At 36.1% G+C, this 19,475-nt stretch overlaps 1 protein-coding gene across 4 annotated transcripts in view; it reads right to left on the reverse strand.

Moving 5' to 3' along the window:
• The window catches only part of LOC150106688 (methylcrotonoyl-CoA carboxylase beta chain, mitochondrial-like), a 321,267-nt gene that overhangs the window by 226,799 nt on the left and 74,993 nt on the right, over nucleotides 1-19,475 (reverse strand). For all 4 annotated transcript variants that reach the window (XM_090392642.1, XM_090392638.1, XM_090392640.1 and 1 more), the window contains exon 5: nucleotides 15,901-15,981. In XM_090392642.1, the coding sequence (XP_090248768.1) occupies nucleotides 15,901-15,981 (81 nt within the window). The remainder of the gene's footprint in view (nucleotides 1-15,900; nucleotides 15,982-19,475) is intronic.

Consider the following 19,475-nt stretch of genomic DNA (forward strand, 5'->3'; position numbering starts at 1 on the left):
ACTTATTTGTGCCTTTGCTCCCACAGAAGGTTCTACTAAGACAGAAGTGGAGGAATTTTTTGAGGCTTTAGATAAAGCAAATGACACAATAATAAAGGAAAAGTTGGTCCTTGTTGTGGATCCAAATAGCAGGGTAGGAAATGATTGTCAGACATACAAAAATATTTTGGGAAAATTTGGAGAAAAAAGCAAAGCTAATAATAATGGTAAATACTTGTTGGATTTCTGCTCAGGACATAGACTGGTTATTACTAATACTATGTTTCAACATAAAAATGTGCACAAATTCACATGGAGAGAAGAGGCTAGGAATAAGAAAAGTCTCATTGACTATGTTATTGTTGATAGTGATGTTTTCTCCCTAGTGCAGGACACCAGACTGTACAGAGGATTTGAAATTGAAAGTGATCATTATTTAGTCTTCAGCAGGATAAAATTGAATTTCATATTGAAAAGAAGAACATGTAAGAAAGTTTTAATGTGAATAAAAGTTGAGCAGCTCTCAGATGTGAACTGTAGACTAAAATACACAAAGATTATTGATGAAAAAATGAAAGAGTTTAAGAACAGGAACCAAACCTAGGAGATTCAGTGGCAGTCCTTGAAGAAAACCCTGACTGATTCAGCCAGAGAGGCATGTGGTGAGATTGTCTGCAAGGAGAGAAAAATCTTCACTGCCTCTTTAACTTCCTGTGTCCTCCATGGTGGACACAGGCAGTTAAAGAGGCAGTGAAGGAAATGAAGAAAGCATATCAAAAGTTCCTGGCAAATAAGTCAGCTTGTGCTCTTAGAGAATACAAAGACAAATGCAAGAATGCTAAACACTGTGTAAAACTAGCTAAACAAAAGTCGTGGGAGGACTTTGGCAAGAATATAGAAAATAAATATCAAGAAGGTGGCAAATTATTCTGGAGGCTGTTGAAGAAGCTTAGGAATGGAGGAAAGAGTGCTGTAAAAGGAGTTAGAGATGAAAAAGGTGACATGAAAACGGCAGAAAAAGATATCCTTGAAGTATGGGGTAATTACTTTGAAAATTTGCTAAATGAAACAAGCAGTGATGACAGCACAGTGGTAAAAAACACTGACCAGGCATGCAGTCAGGAATACATATCCATACTTGAAGTAGAAAAAGCCATCAAAGGCTTGAAATGTGGAAAGGCAGCAGGAGTAGATGATATTCGACCAGAAATGCTGAAGTATGGTGGTATAAGAGTCTTACAGTGGCTGCACTGCATAGTTCAGAAAGCCTGGACAGAGCGACGAATTTCCGATGATTGGAGTAGAGCTCTCATAGTACCCATATATAAAAAGGGAAATAAAACTGCATGTGAGAATTACAGAGGTATTTCCCTACTGAGTGTTCCTGGCAAGATCTATGCAAATATACTTGAGAAACGGTTGAGAAGAATTGTGGAAGAAAAGCTTGGTGAAGAACAAGCTGGATTCAGGCCAAATAGAGGCTGTCAGGATCGGATCAGATCTTCACTTTACGACAAATAGTCGACAAAGCATGGGAATATAACAAAGATCTGTATTTAAGTTTTGTCGATCTGGAAAAGCATATGACAAGGTGCCTAGAGAGAAGCTATTCAATACGCTGCAGTATATGGTGTCAATGGGGCATTACATCAAGCAATACTTAGTCTTTATTTGAGTTGTAAGTCAGCAGTTAGAATTGAAGGAAGTACAGGAAGATGGTTTAATGTTAAATCTGGTGTGTGAGACAAGAATGTACATTATCCCCCTCTGTTATTCATTATCTATATGGATCACATTATGAAGGAAAGTGGTATTAAACATGATATCAAAAATTGGAGATGTTAATGTCAGCTCTTTGCTTTATGCGGACGATGTTATACTTCTAAATAAATCTGCTACAAGTCTGCAAGATTCTCTGACTAAATTGAATAGCTGTTGTAATAGATATGGTATGCAGGTCAGCAATAAAAAGACAAAGATAATGAAAATAGGCAGAATCATTGAAAATGTCAACTGTGTTTTGAATGGAGAACCTGTGGAACAAGTAAAACATTTCAGCTATTTAGGCACAATTTTACTGAAGATGGTAAATTAAATATAGAAATAGACAACAGAATCAGCAAAGCTGGTATGGTGGGAAGTCAATTGAATAAATTCATATGGAATAAGAGAGAAATTAGTCGGAACACTAAAATAGCTGTATACAAGACAGTGTTCAAACCAGTTTTAACTTATGGATATGGAAGCTGGGTCAGAAGTAAAACACTTGACCAAAGACTAGAGACCACAGATATGAGAGTCCTGAGAAAGATTATAGGCGTGAACAGATGGCATCAATGGCAGTATCATATTAAAAACGAGGATATTAGGAAAGAACTTGACATTGTCAGCATCCAGGAATGCGTTAGCAGAGCTAATCTCAGGTGGTATGGTCACTTAAACAGAATGGGTGAAGAAAGATTAGCAAAACAAGTGTTCTCTGCCAGGTTGGCAGCAAAACGACCCAGAGGAAGACCAAGATATAGGTGGATTGATACGGCAAAGTGCTTTAGACGATAGAAATATAAGATCTGATAATGTTGGAGTGTTGACAAGTTACAGACTGATTTGGAGGAAAATTGTAGATAGGAAATTAATAATGATGTAATTTTTTTCATGTAGTACTATCATATCCTGTACACCCCTTCAGGGTACATGGCAGGAATTTGATGATGATGCTCTTAAGAATTACCATAAAAAATCAAAAATATAGCTATGCTACGTGGACAATATTTTCATCATATTCAGTGGAACAACAGATGAACTTATCAATTTCAAAGATTATTTCAACAATTTGTACAACACCATAAAATTCACTTTAGAACAAGAAAAAAATAAAAAACTAACTTTTCTGGATATTCTATTAGAAGTTAATGAAGAAAGTAAACTCTCCTTCTCAGTATATAGGAAGCCGACAAACACTGGAAGATTTCTGAATGCAACCTCACACCACCATCCTTCACAAAAAATAAGCTTAATTAAAACTCTTCGAGACAGAGCATACAATAACTCCAGCACACAAGAAAGATGTAATGAAGAACCAAAATACTTAACACAAATCCTCCAACAGAATGGATATGAAACAAAAACCATCAAGAGAATCCTTAAAATGCCTCCAGCTAACAACACAATAAAACAGGATTACAAAAATGCAATCTCGCTTCCTTATATCAAAAATGTTACAGATAAGCTAGCCAAATTAATGAACACACACAACATAAAAGTAGCTTTCCTATGGAAAAAATCTCAAGATTCCTATGTCCACCAAAACCACCTCATCATCCTCTTAAAAAACCAGGAGTCTACAAAATCCATTGCTCTTGCGGGATTTGCTACATAGGACAGACAGGAAGATCTGGAGAAATACGCATGAACACCAAAAAGACATACAATACAAAAGAGAACAAAAAAACGGGTCTTGCTTTCCATACGACTTCCACTGGACACGATGTACTCTGGCATAAAATGATGATGTCATACATAGAAAACAACAGTTATATAAGAAAATTTAAAGAAGCTGCTAGTATGCTAAAAAAACCCAACCCAATGCAATAAAAATCAAGATTTAATTCTCCATCAAGTGTGGTCAGCTCTAATAAAAAATCTACCTCAATCTCGAGCTCGGACTGTATGAACGAAAACAAGAACACGTGGCATCGTCCAGTATTGTTCAACGTCAATAACGTTATATATCTGCATTCTGTTATTTGAGTTTTATGAATAGCCAGATGGTTATGATTTGTATTTATTAATTCTCTTGTTTAAACTTTAAGTTATACTATTTACCCCCTGAAGATGTAAATCCTATGATTTACGAAACTTGTCGGGAACTATTATTTCAGTGTTTTATATAACTGAATAATAAAAAAATGTGGTGTAATCACCGAAATATATCTTTTGAATTATTTTCTTATCATTCTCTGTTGTAATCAATATTGTGAAAATAAATTAACCTGTACCGCCAACACATAAGCCTTTCCACACATTTGAGTACGTAAATTGTCAAAGACAAACTAGTAAACACTATGCATGTACAAAAACTAAGCTGAGCAATGCAGTATCTACATATAAATAAAATTACAGCAGTATATAAACAGCAAAGACAAATTAGTAAATAATATGCATGCACAAAAATTAAGTTTAGTAATGCAGCATCTTCATACTGTATGAACAAAATTACAGCAAAGGTCATAGCAATTACACAAAGTCAAAGCCTACAGCAGTACATAAATAGTCAAAGATAAACTAATAAATAATATGGATGTACAAACATTGAGTTAAACGATGCAGTATCTATATGTAAACAAAATTACAGTCAAATGTGTTTGTGTACAAATGAATTCTTTGTATTAGGTTTAAAACATCATGAAATCTGTCTGAGTGTATAAGGCTTGGCTAAGGTAAAAATTTCATTCCTCTCTTGTGTAAAGTGCTCACCATTCACCAGAATATGACAAATAGTAAGATGCATATTACATTTTTCACACACAGGAGGGTCATCAGTCCTCAGTAAATAAGAATGTGTAAGATGACTGATGTATGCAGAACCTAGAAAGAACAACTTCCTCTCTTCTCTTTCTACATTGACTAGAATGTCAATGCTTAATGCCATATAATTTGTTTGTCAATGCTTCCTGCCATGATGACCATCAGTGAGCAATTAGCTTTGATCTTCTAAACTGTCTGTATACAGAACTGTCAAACAGTACGTGGAGAAAGTACGAGTTTATCTAGCAGTCTCATTTCTCTTAATTCCAATGTGGCTGGAAATCAAGAACAACCAAACATCAAAATTAAAGGTTTTTACTTTGTATAATAGGTGTAGCACCTCATACAGCACTGGTTGTAGATTGTACATAGGAGAGGAGATAGCCTGTAACGAGCTCAATGAGTCTGTATAAATTACTTTTGGTAGCGGTTTTCTTTTATATGTACAAGTGTAAGCTGAATGGCATGCAACTCTGCTTTATAATTACTGCAATCATGTGGGATCTGGTTGGAGATAGTAATATCAGGAAACACAACAGCACAGTCAACACAGTTCTTGAGCTACCAGTATAGATGAGAACAAAATCAGTCAGGTGCTCTATGTGCATTAAACAATTGTAGGTAGACAGATGGAGTGAAACTTATGTAACAAAGTGAGAGGTTGCAAGATGAAGTACAAACCTACCATGGAGGGATGTTGTTAGGTTTGGTGTAGGCAATGTTGTCAACATTCATGCCAAAAGTTTGAATAGTCTCTTTAACACACGTACCAAAAGGACATATTGCAGTCTGCCATGTGTGATATTGAGTTTCCAAATGCAGAGAAAAGAGACTAGTTCTTGTAGGATGATATGGAAGAGACTTTATCTTTAGCGCATAATTAAGAGACAACTGTTTCCACCTAAGTGATAGAGCCAGTTCATTTGCTTCAACATAAAGACTTTGAGTGGGTGATGTGCAAAAGGCACCAGTTCATCTGTATATCCTGATGATGGATGGAATACAACCATCACAGGTTAAATTGCCTTGCAGAATCATAGACTTGAGATTCATAATCCAGCTTGGAACATATAAGCAAATGATAAAGATGGAACAATGAAGATCAATCTACACCTTATGCAGTAGAAGACAGAGTGCGAAGGAGATTCAATACTCTCTTGCACTTTTCTCTTAGTTGATGAATGTGTGCAAGGAATGTAAGTTTTCTGTCAAAGATGAGTCCAAGAACTTATCTTCTGTTGCTACTGGAATAACAGTTTGGCCTATTCTCGATTCAGGATCTGGGTTAAGTGTATGACAGGAGTGTAAACAGACACTTTTTTCTGTTGAAATCCTGAACCCATTACTAAGAGCCCATAGCAAAACATGATCAATTGCTTGCTGAAGTTGTCTTTCAATTATCCTCATGTTACGAGAGTGACAGTAAATTGTGAAGTCATTAACATACAGAGCATTGTCTACAGTGGGAGGAAGATGTTCAGTGATTGAGGTAACTTGGATAGCAAAAAGTGTCATACTTAAGACAGAGCCTAGAGGAACACCAGGTTCTTGATGATATCACTGAGATAGGGTACTTACCACTCTGACTTGGACAGTTTTTAATAAATAGAGGAAGATGTCCTCTGACACCTAAGTTATAGAGGTCTTTTAATATGAGATACTTCCGGGCTGTGTAGTAAGCTTTTTCCATGTCAAAGAAACCAGATGTTCCTGCTTCAGGAATGCATCTCTTATGCAAATTTCTAAACCAACCAAATGGTCAAAGTTGAACAATGCCTATGAAAGCCACATTGTGTATCGGAGAAAAGATCATTACTTTCGAAGATATTAGAAAGACAACTGACCAGTTATCTTTCTAATATCTTAGAAAGACAACTGGTCAGAGCAATAGGTCATTAATTATTTGCTTGTGTTGGATTCTTTCCTGTTTTGGGATAGCAACAACAACTGACTTATGCTAAGAATCTGGAAATTCTTCCTCTGCAAGTATTCTATATTGTACATGAAGAGGAGATCCACAGAAGATGATGTTAGATGATTTATCATTTCAAAATGGATGTCATCAGGCTCTACTGCACTAAGGTCAGTAAAAGAGCTCTTTTTAGTTCCTCCTTAATCAATGGCTGATTGTATGCCTGAAATCCATTGGTAGAAAAATTTAGCCATTGTTTCTTTTGCTGCTCTTTCAATATTAAAAATCAGGAGGATATGAAGCAACAGATTTGGGATCAGCAATAACACTTTCATTATGGTCTAAGGTAGACAAATGATGTGTTCTATATCCGCCTTTCATTTTCCAGATTTTATCCAATACAATTTTTGCACTGGCTATTATTATTAAACAAGACCTCATGGAGTCAAAGACTCATCTAGGAGGTCCTTTAATCTCACACACATCTCATCATACTGGGTCTTAAACACATTCAAACTCCTTGCAGACACCACACTCTCAGGCAAGGCATTCCAATCATTCACAACTCTGCACGAAAAAAACCTGCCTCTCACTCCCCTACTCACACCCTCTTTATACAGTTTCCAGGTATGACCTCTGGTTCTCCCCTGATCTCCCACTATCCTCTGTAGAACTTCTCCACCATTGATCCTATAACAACCCCTTACCAACTTCTAGGTCTCTATCATATCTCCCCTCTTCCTTCTCTCCACTAGACTCTGCAAATTACATCTTTTCAATCTTTCCTCATACTTGACATTCCAGAGGTCAGAAACTACCTTAGTCAGTCGCCTTTGGACCCTTTCCAACATCTCTTCATCCTTCTGAAAACCAGGTGACCAAATCTGGGCACAATAGTCCATGTGTGGCCTAATCAAAGCCTTATACAATGGAACAAGAATCTCCCTACTTCTACACGTCAGTGTCCTCCTCATCATTCTCAGAAGTCTTTGTGTTGTCTTCACAATTTTGGCGATGTGTCCCCTAAATTTTAGATCCTTATCCACTATCACTCCCAGATCTCTTATTTCCTCTACTTCCAACAATATATTCTCACCAAGCATAAATTCTGCATCCCATCTTTGTTTTCCAAATTTTAAAACCTTACATTTTGCAACATTGAACTCACATCCCCATTTGCTTGCCCAATCACTCAATTTATTCAAGTCTTCTTGCAAGGCCACAACATCTTCACTACTCTTTATGGTTCGTCCCAACTTTGCATCATCTGCAAACAACTGAATATCTCCATCCAAATCTTCACCAATATCATTAATATACAAGTTAATATTAAAATAGTAATGGCCCTAAAACAGATCCCTGAGGCACTCCACTAGTGACTTTCCTTTTCCTGGATATTGCACCCCCATACACAACTTGTTGATACCTATCAGATAGCCAGTCTCCAATCCAATGCACTAATCTAATATCCAACCCCATCTGCTCTAGTTTGACTGTCAACTTATCATGAGGTACTCTATCAAAAGCTTTTGCAAAATCCAAGTATATTACTGTGTATCCTTCTCCTCTGTCCAAGGAAGCAGTCACTTTATTGTAATAAGTAAGTAGATTACTAAAACACGACCTCCCTTCAGCAAATCCATGCTGTCCATCAAAGATTATACCATTGTTGTCAACCCAACTCTGGATCCTAGTTCTCACAAGCTTCTCCAACAACTTAACCACAACACCTGACACACAGATAGGCCTATAGTTTGATGCTTGAGTTCGATCACCTCCTTTATGAAGTGGCACAATCTTGCCCTCCTTCCACTCTTTAGGGACTTGACCAAGTGCAAGACTCGTATTAAAAAAATATGTCAAGGCAGGTGTCAACTCCCTGGCACATTCCTTCAGAATACGCGGTGATATATTATCAAGTCCCACAGCCTTATTTACATCTAGTTTCCTCAACTCCCCAAACACCTCTTGCTCACTTATAGTCAGTCTCTCCTCCCCATCATCAACTGCTCTTAATCTCTCCATGAAGTCACATTCACAAGATTGAAAGATCTTTATGAACTGCTCATTAAGTATCTCCACCACACATTCTGCAACAGCTGTCTTTATACCATTTCCTCCAATCAATGTCATCCTTCCATAATCATTCTTTCTTTTGCTGGCTACATATCGAAAGAACTCCCTAGGATTCTTTTTAGCTTCATTAGCTAACTGCTGTTCATACCTCTCTTTAGCTACTCTCACCAACCAAGTCACTCTCCTTGCCTGGTCTTTGTAGAACTCATGAAATTGGTTACTTCCACTTCTCTTATGCTGCCTCCACAATGCCCTTTTTCTCTGTATTGCATGCTTAATCTCTTTATTCATCCATCTCACACCTAACTTATTTAACCTTCTCACCCGTGGTATACATTTAGACATTGCATCCACTAAATATTTTTTGAAAATCCCCCAAGCTGCATTGATCTCTTTTCCAGCTAACTCCTCATTCCATGCTACACCTGCAAGCTGTCTCCTGAGCTCTTCATAATCACCCCCCCTTGTAGTTCCACATATACCCTTTTTTTATTTGATTAATTGATGAGGTAAACTGGATTCAAGATTGTTTTTGACTGTGATGTCTCACATAATGTGCTTTGCCTTGAGCATGACTAAAAGCTATTAAGTCTGATGTGGTGGGGTATCTATGAAACATATCCCATGTTCTGTGTCGATCTTTTTTGGCTGTCTGGCACTCTGGCTTTCACCAAGGCTTTGGACAGGGTGGAAATAGAGATGATCTTGGAATGGAGGCTATTGCTGACTGGACAATGCAGTCTGTTACATACTTTACTGCTTCACTGATAGGTGTTTGACTGACTGTATCAACATTAAATTTTTCAAGATAGGAAAAAAAGTGTTCCGGTCAGCATGGTCCATTTTCCATATGGGCATCCATGTAGGAGAACATGGTTCCAGTGAAAACATTGTGCAAAGAACATGACAGTGACTGCTTTCCATATATGTTCTCCTCGATGTCCCACATGAGCAGTGGAAGAATGGAAAGGGAGCAGATTGTAAGATTGACTGTAGAATATGAGTGAGTAGGCATATGGAAGAAAGTATTGAGTCTATTATTCAAAAGGGAGAGGTCATTATTGTCAAGGATTCTTTTAATAATTTGACCTAATCTATTTGTGTTGGCACTACTCCACAGAATATTGTGACCATTAAAGTCACCCATAAGAAGTATGAGTTCAGGCAGTTTCAAGAACTCAGCACTTGGTGATAAATAAATCAAACATACTGTAATAAGAAATCCCACAGATAGGTGAATCGCTAGTGCTTCCAGAGCAGTATTAAACTGGACATGATAGAAAGGAGTATGACTGCCCACTAGGATAGCTGCTCCTCGATCAGGACTAACTCCAGTTCTGTCCTTGTGTACAACAGTGAAATTCCTTAAGGAAGTGTCCTCATTCAGTCTTAAATATGTTTCTTATAGACAGAAACAGAAAGGAAAGGACCTTTATTGAGATCTCATCAGTGGGAGCCAGATCCAGAAGTGATACCAAGGTTGAATATAGAAGTCATATTTCCATATACAAGCAGCCAAAAGAAGTCACACCTTGTTTTTAAAATACTCTGGATTAGAGATAGAAATAGATTAGATATAATGTTATGCATTATGCTATGCACTGATGAGACCTCAATAAAGGTCGAAACTAGTCTGGGTAGACATGTATAATGCCGAGCATTATACATGAATGATGCATTATACATGTCTGTAAGGATATGTGCTTTGCATTTTGGGATACTACAGCAATTGATGTGAAGTCATTAGTCTCTATATGAGTTACCCTGTCGTGAAATTACTTCATGTGCAAACATTGTTTGCTTACACTTGGATAAAGTATGAAACTAAGAATATAATTTACTGCATCTTTAATTTATAACATAACCAAGTGGAAAAACTTTCAACGATTACAACAGTCACAAACAGCATCCTGGAGATAGAGTGAAGAGTGACTATGGACAACTTCAGTGGGTAACTGATATCTTTGGTTATATGCTCGCTGAAACAGGAGTGCTACCCTGAATCTGCTATGATCTGACCTCATGTTAGCTACAGGAACATTATTATCTCCTACTACTGTGTGCAGAAGGCTTCAGGAAGGTGGTCTGCATGTCCTTATCCCCCACATCGCAGGAGAGAACATTTGAAATGGACCAGGTTTCATGTAACTGGATGATCCAAAACCAATGGGGGAATGGTATTATTATCTAACACCTCCAAGAAATCCAAGGACACATTGTGGGAGGGCACTCTACTTCACTCTGTACAAACACATCTCCCATCACCCCTACTACTTAATTCTACCACTATACACAATTTCTACGAAATCATCAACAGTATTTTTTTTGTCTGCAAAAATGACGTGTTTTCATGACCAATGTGCCTGTATGCAGGATGCAAAACTTGAGTTTCCAGAAAAAACCCTGCTACCTCCTGCTATGTGATTGGCTAACTCACCTTCAGCTGAAAAAAAAAAAGCCGATATAAAGATCCCTCTCATCACAAATAGAATTGAACTGAAGCCTTTTCCAATTGAAGGGCACAAAATACTGTCATTCTTATAATTGCACTATGGAGGCACAGTTTATAGTACTGTTTACAGACAAGTCCCAATTTGCTCTACAAAGTGAAATCAGGTGTGCTCTAATCTGGAGAAAACCAAGGATATGTTATTATCTCTCTAATATCCATGAAATGGACACTTATGGTGGAGTTAGTGTGATGGTTTGGGGAGGCATCTCATTAAGTGGATGCACCAACCTGTATGTGTTTCCTAGGAGAACCATGAATGCTGCAACTAATAGAGATGAGGTTCTGGATCCCTATATTTGTCTGTATATGTGCGTGATAGGGATACATTTATCCTACAAGATAATAATACTCATCTTTGTTGAGCAAAGTTTGTGGACCAATATCTCTTCAAGAAGAGATTATTGTATGTATGTATGGACTGGCCAGCTAGGTCTCATGAATTGAGCATGTCTGGGATGCTCCAAGTAGCCATGCTGCCACTCTCAACTACCTCCCCTAAACCTTGAAGGACTTTTCAGGAGCAATGGTTGTTATTATCAAATGAGCTCTTGGACACCATTATAAAGTATTGTTGTGAGCATTGTGTTGCTGTGAGGGGTGACCACACTCCTTATTGAAGTACTTGACCAATCGCAATTTGACTTCTTGTTTTTGACCAATGTCTTCCATTTGTTACTGAATTAAACTATTTATTTATATTTTTGTGGGTGTTTCTTTCACTTCCCATATCATATACTGCTTTTCATCAAATTGCATAAAAATTCATTACATAGTTTGTCAGTTATTGTGATTTTTTCTCTCTGTTCCTTAATTTATGGAAATTAGTGTACATAGTTGAAAGCAGTAAGTAAACAGTTAAAATCTGAATATAAAGAAAGATGTTTGACATAAAATCAAGTATAAGGCTATATGCTAGTGTTGCTATTATTTTTAATGTATATGGCTCACATCAGAAAAGAAAGTGATAATAAACTGGATATCAAAATAAGGAATGTTAAATTCTTTATTCTATGCAGATGTCATTCTTTTCAATAAACCTGTTAAGTCTTCAAGGCACTTTAACCTAACTAAATTTTTGTGACAAACAAGCCTGGTATGAAAGTCAGCAATAAAAAGAATTTTTAAAAAATGTAAGCAGAAAAACAGAAAGCAAAGACTGTATTCTGAATGGTTAACCTATAGAAAAGAAAACATTTTAAATACTTAATCAAAATTTATAGTAAAGATGACAAATTAAATATGGACACAGATAACAGAATAAGCAAGAATATAGTGGATAACTGATTACTTTTATGTTGAATAAGAATAAAACAGACAAAAGACAAAATAAATAATATACAAGACAGTGTCCAAGTCAATTTTAACCAGTGCTTTTTTTGGGATGGTATGAAACTGGGTGGTACCATAAATACCAGACATACGAATTCAGTACTGATTTATTTTTTAACTTTTCCTGCTAGCAAAGAATGCGTACTGGCACCTATTGTTTTATAAAAATAGCGCTGATTTTAACAATGTGAATCTGATAATTTCATAAGAAATGAAAAAGCTAATATGTGAATGGAGACCAATAATTTGAAATTTTGAGAAAAGTTAGGAGATTTAAGAGATGACATCAATGACAGAACCATATTAAAACTGAAGATATTAAGAGATTAAGCATGTGATACAGAGAAAAAGGCATTATGGAGGCAGCATAAGAGAAGTGGTAATAACCAATTCCATGAAGATTACAAAGACCAGGCAAGGTGGGTGATTTGGTTGATAAGGGTAGCAAAAGTGACGTATGAGCAGCAGTTAGCTAATGAAGCCAAAAAGAATCCTAAGGAGTTCTTTTGAATTGTAGCCAGCAAAAAAAATAATGATTATGGAAGGATGACATTGATTGCGGAAAATGGTATAAAGGCAGCTGTTGCAGAGGATATAGTGGAGATACTTAATGAGCAGTTCATAAAGGTCTTTTAATCTTGTGAATGTGACTTCATGGAGAGATTGAAAGCAGTTGATGATGGAGAGGAGAGACTGACTCTAAGTGAGAAAGAGGTGTATGGGGAGTTGAGCAAACCTAGTTTGCTCAACTTTGCTTAATAAGGCTGTAGAACATGATAATATATCACCACGTATTCTGAAGAAATGTGCCAGGGAGGTGACACCTGCCTTGATATTTTTTTTAACATGAGTCTTGCAGTGGGTCAAATTCCTAAGGAGTGGAAGGAGGGAAAGATTGTGCCACTTCATAAGGGAGGTGATAGAACTCAAGCATCAAATTATAGGCCTACCTGTGTGTCAGGTGTTGTGGTTAAGTTGTTAGAGAAGCTTGTGAGAACTAGGATCCAGAATTGAGTTGACAATAATGGTATTATCTTTGATGGACAGCATGGATTTGCTAAAGGAAGGTGATGCTTTAGTAATCTACTTACTTATTACAATAAGGGACTGTTTCCTTGGAAAGAGGAGAGAGATACACAGTAGTATACTTAGATTTCGCAAAGGCTTTTGATAGATTACCGCATGATAAGTTGATAGTCAAAGTAGAGTGGATGGGGTTGGATATCAGATTAGTACATTGGATTAGAGACTGGCTATCTGATAGGTATCAGCAGGGGGGGGGGCAATATCCAGGAAAGGAAAGTCACTAGCGGTGTGCCTCAGGGGATCTGCTTTAGGGCCACTACTGTTTAACCTTATATATTAATGATACTGGCGAAGATTTGGATGGAGGTAGTCAGTTGTTTGCAGATGATGCAAAGTTGGGAAAACTATGAAGAATAGGGAAGATGTGGCCTTACAACTTGAATAAATTGAGTGATTGGGCACAAGAATGGGGATGTCAGTTAAATGTTGCAAAATGTAAGGTTCCAAAATTTGGGAAATAAAGATGGGATGTAGAATTTATGCTTGGTGGGGATGTATTGTTGGAGGTGGAGAGATCTTGGAGTAATAATGGATAAGGATTTGAAATTTAGGGGATACATCATTGCCAAAAAAAAAAAATTGTGAAGACAACACAAAGACTTCTGGGAATGATGTGGAGGACACTGACTTGCAGAAGTAGGGAGATTCTTGTTCAATTGTAATAAGGCTTTGATTAGGCAGCGCATGGAACTATTGTGACCAGATTTGGTCACCTGGTTTTCAAAAGGATGAAGAGATGTTGAAAAGGGTCTAGAGACGACTAACTAAGGTAGTTTCTGACCTCTGGAATGTCAAATATGAGGAAAGATTGAGAAGACGCAATTTACGGAGTCTAGTGGATAAGAGGAAGAGAGGAGATATGATAGAGGTCTACAAGTTAGTAATGGGATGTTACGGAATCAATGTTGGAGAGGTTCTACAGAAAACAGTAGGAAATCAGGGGAGAACCAGAGGTCATCCCTGGAAACTGTATAAAGAGGGTGAGAGCAGAAAAAGGTTTTTAGCATGCAGAGTTGTGAATGATTGGAATCATACCATGGTATGTGGCAGCTGTGTGTATGATAAAAGGACCTCCTAGATGAGTTTTTGACTCCATGGAGTCTTGGGTAGTAATAATCATATTAGAAAGACAGCATTACTGTGCGACCACAGATGTGAGAACCCTCGACACTTCTACGCACATCAGAAGACGGCGAATCCATTCTGATAATAGGGTAATCAATGCATTTCGTGGGATGAGTGTTGATTATTATACATCAGAAAATTAGGTTTTCTTTTTTTGAAAATTCTAGTTTCTAAGTGGTAACTATTTTGTTTGCACAACAGTTGGAAAATTTATGTATAAAGCACATTATTTTGTTATTGGTAATGATTTCGTACCTTGCCTTATTCCTTTCTTCCCTTCAATATGAATTGACTCTTCTGCACATTGCAAACCGAGAGTCTTGGATCTGTAGTCGGACAGTATTAATATTTCAAGAATATCTAAGGTAGCATGATTACTTAGAACAAAAGATAAAAAAAATTAATAAAGTAGCTATTTGAAGCAAAAATGGATAAAGATCAAAAAGATCTAGATGAATAGATGCAATTACAAATTCATTCGAAGACAGCAAAGTAAGAGATAATTAAATTAGAGACTTAACAAACCACAGATGAAATTTAAAAACCGTTGATAGGAAAACTCTCAACAATTATTCAAATTTCATAGGAAAACTAGCAATGAAATCCTGTGATAGATCATAATATCTTAGTAAACCATCGATGATATATATTGGAAATACTAATAATAATAACAATAATATGGATTAAAATTACTGAAAAACTAATAATGAAATCTTAATTGTTTTGAATTATCACAGCATCCTATAAACCTCATGAACAGGGCTTGACAAAACAGTATAAAATCCTATTCACCATGAAAAAAATGTACTCACCTAAGATTTCCCATTTTTTAATGATATGTTCCAATAAGTCAATAGGAGTTCCATAAAGTGTGATTAGCAGTGCTGTACTTATTTGGAGAACATTTCCATTATGTAAGAACCATTCCAAGGAAAAATCAATAAATAATAAGAACAGAAGAAACATAAAGAATAACATTGATTTTTTAGAAAATATAATTTTACATTAATTTTTGTTACTGGACTGGCCATTTATATTATGCATATTCTTCTGTGTTTTCTTAAAGTTAAAAAAAAAAAAAAAGAAATCGCTTAGAAAGTTTTTTTTTTTAAAATTAAATACAAAATATTCTGTTTTGTTCAGTCTTCAGTTGTGTGGCAGCTGGGTGAGCATATTTGTCGAGACAGCTCGTGAGTTTATTTACATTCCAAGAGATGACGTGAATATTCAATAACATTCAATAAACAGATTTTATACTGTTTTTTTTTTCTTCTAGAGATTGGTTTCATATTACCAAGTATTATATAGATGCATGACTGAATTATGCTTGGAAAATTACAGAACATTACTATACCTGAGGAATACCGCATGATGAGAGTACAGCTTCATTGCGGAATATTCGACCACCATGATCTCTATCGGGAAATATATCAGCCTAGAGAAATATGAATCATTTTTAGAAATCAATATCATTTTAGCAAATTTACTTCCTTCATAATGTATATCAAAAGAAACATAAAATTCCTTCAATATTAACCAGTTTTTTAAGATATGATTCTGAGTGGGGGGGAGGGGAGAGGCTAAGTAATTTAGATACCCAGCCTCCCTAGAACCAAACCGACAGATGTTTGATGTTTTGTATACAGTATGGGTGACGTATCTGTTAGTTTATCATCATCAAATTCCTAATATGTACCTAATATGTACCTTTACATAAAGGATGTAAAGGATACTGTGATAGTATGAATATTATTATTATTACATGACACCTCTAAGGAGTCCAAAGACTCATCGAGGGAGGGCACCTACTCTACAGCTCTCTGTTTCCACCACTCAAATCTACCAACAACAGCGAACTGCATCATCTACACCATCTACTGTCCAACACCACCACACCATTACAGACAGTCACAAACATCCATGCCCATGGAGGGATTCGAATCCACAGCCTTTTTGGCTGGAGAGCAGATACACTAATCCCTCGGCCAACCAGGCCAGCCACGAACATCTCATTATCAATTTTCTTCCAAATTAGTCTGTTATCTATTAGGACTTCAGTACTGTCAGATCATACACTTTGGCCATTTAAGGAACTTATATCTGCATCAATCTAACTACATCAAGTCTCTTTCCCTATCCTGGCAATTAACATCCATTTTTGTTAACCTTTCCTCTTCGATTCTGTTTAAGTGACTATACCCCCTCAGATTAGTTCTGCTCATGATTGAATGATAACAATGTTAAGTTCCTTCCTGAGAGCCTCACCTTTAATATAATTCTGCCACTAATTCACTCCCCTAATTTTTTTCAGAACTCTTGTGCTTGTGGTTTCTAGTCTTTGATCATTTGTTTTATTTCTAATCCAGCTCTCAGGTCCATAAGTTAAAATAGGTTTGAATATCATCTTGTACATCACTGGTTTAGGCAGTGGCATAGCTAGAGCTTTTGCCGCCCTTCTCAATACACACCAAAAATACTACAAAAAAGTCAAAAAGACATATAGCATTTCTGGCAATCTTAGTCACTGTCACCACTGGTCAGACCAGCAGGCGTTTTCGCCGTGGCTCCTTGATCGCCGTAAACTCCCGAATGCGCAGCAGTATGATAGATTTGTTTAAATCTGGACTCTAGACCAGGTGTGGGCAACTTATTTTAGTGGGCATGCCAAAATCACCAAATCTTTGATGCAAAATTTTCTCACGTGCCAACCGAAATTTTGGGGAACATATTATTATTTATTCTTTTAAGTATTGGGAAGACCTTTTCAAATAATCACACTAGAATGGAAAAATCAAAGAATATTGTAAGAGCGATTATTGTAAGTCATGTAAGATTGAATGAATGTAAAATTAGTGACAGAATTTTTACTTAAGTCCTTCTACCCTGTTGATAGTATGAATATTTTTTTATTTGCATTTAAGTGTAATTCTACCTGCCATATAAAGCCACACAATTTAAAGATGCAATTTTAACATCAGCAAGAGTAAACAATAATTCTCTTTTTTTTTTTCTTTCTATAAAGATCAGTCAGACAAGTCAGACAAGTTTTTCCAATATATTGCAGTGCACAATCTCATAATCATTTTACTTGACTGAAGCACAATAAAAGAAAATAAAATTAAAGATATAATTTTATTACTTCTTAATCTTTACGAGTAATACATAAAAATTACAGATAAATTGTTATTTTACCTACATAATATATTAAAATTCTCGTGGAATTCTCGTCGAAAGGCTTAGACGTTGGTTATACATTCTTACTAAATAGCTTAAGGAAATTACAACATACAATAGAATATACATTAAAATAAATTTTAATACACTTCCAATATTTCGGCAACGTCGCGTTGCCATTATCACAGGAACTTAAATACAAGACATGTGCATGCAAGCATAACACACAGTAAATGAGGAACAAAGCAGGAAGCTATTCTTTCTCCTAAAAGTCCTGATGGTGCCCCCTAGCGGGCAATGTTAGTATTCTTGACCGATTGGGCTGAAGGTCTTCTGATGTAGGTTTCCCAAATTTGGGGTAGTCTCATGCAACCAAATTTGTTGAGGTTTGGATTGTTTCTTAGTGCTGAGGCTGATTCCATGAATAGCCTTTCATATTTTAATTTGCTATGGTGTATTATCGTAGCTTTCTTCCACCTTATTCTATGGTGGGTATCCAGCGCATGGTCTGCAAGACCAGAGTGGCTGTATTGGTGAATATATTATTATATATTATATTAAATGAATTATGATATATTATGAATATATATTATATTATATCATATAATATATTAAAAGAAATTAATCTTTACCATTTTTAGCAGAAAACATCAAATCAAAACTAGAGAAAGAAAAATAGTCGACATTTTATTTATTTAGCATCAATGAGACTTCTGCTGTTACTACATCACTAATGAAAGATAATTTATATCAGGTTTATATTTTGTAACCTGTAGAGATATGCATGTGCTACTAATTTCATCTGTAAGGCTACTCCTGTTATGAAACTTAACAAAGTTCATCACTGAAAACAATGATTCACAAGAAGATGGAAACATGGATAATAATGCTGTTGCAAGGGTTTTTAAACATACAAAAGATTTGGGAATAGCATTCCAAGTTCTTAATACCCCCTTTTTCCACACTTCTCTCTGTTACTCCTCTAATCGCTCCTTTTCAATATTTTCCAAGTCAACTCTGAGATCAACAAATTTCTACATTAAAATTGAATTACTTTGAAAATCAATCAACTGCATTTCAAAATCATCCATATTTATCCACGAAAACATCTACAAGTGTATTTGAAGATATGTTCATGTCCTGTAGTTTGAGGTTCAAGTTATTTAAATGTTTGCAAAAATCTGCAAAAAACATTAGTTTACAAACCCACACGACGTGATACATTTCTTTATAATACATTTGTTGATTAGTCAAAAAGAGATTTATCTCATCCAGGCATTCAACAAATCGTTTCTGAACAAGACCTCAACTAAGCCAATGAACATTGTTGTACATTATTAGTCCTTTGTCAACCGAATCCACCTCATTCAATAGATTCTGAAATTGTCTTTTATTCAGAGCAGGTGCAGAAAAGTAATTAACAACCTTGGTAATTGTTTGCATCACTTCTTGAAGTTCCTTCAGGCCAGTGTTTGCACATAAATTCTCCTCATGTAGGATGCAATGAAAATCTATCAGTGGATGACCACCATAATTTGCACAGATTTACAAATCCTGTTTTCGTACCTATCCTTAACAACCTCTTAACAACCTTGGTTATTGTTTGCATCACTTCTTGAAGTTCCTTCAGGCCAGCATTTGTGCATAAATTCTCCTCATGTAGGATGCAATGAAAATCTATCAGTGGATGACCACCATAATTTGCAAACAGATTTACAAATCCTGCTTTCTTACCTATCATGCTGGGTGCACCAT

The sequence above is a fragment of the Typopeltis vanoorti genome, chromosome 5, assembly GCF_054136105.1.
Source record: "Typopeltis vanoorti isolate ZY-2024b chromosome 5, IOZ_Tvanoo_1.0, whole genome shotgun sequence".
NCBI classification, from domain to species: Eukaryota; Metazoa; Arthropoda; class Arachnida; order Uropygi; family Thelyphonidae; genus Typopeltis; species Typopeltis vanoorti.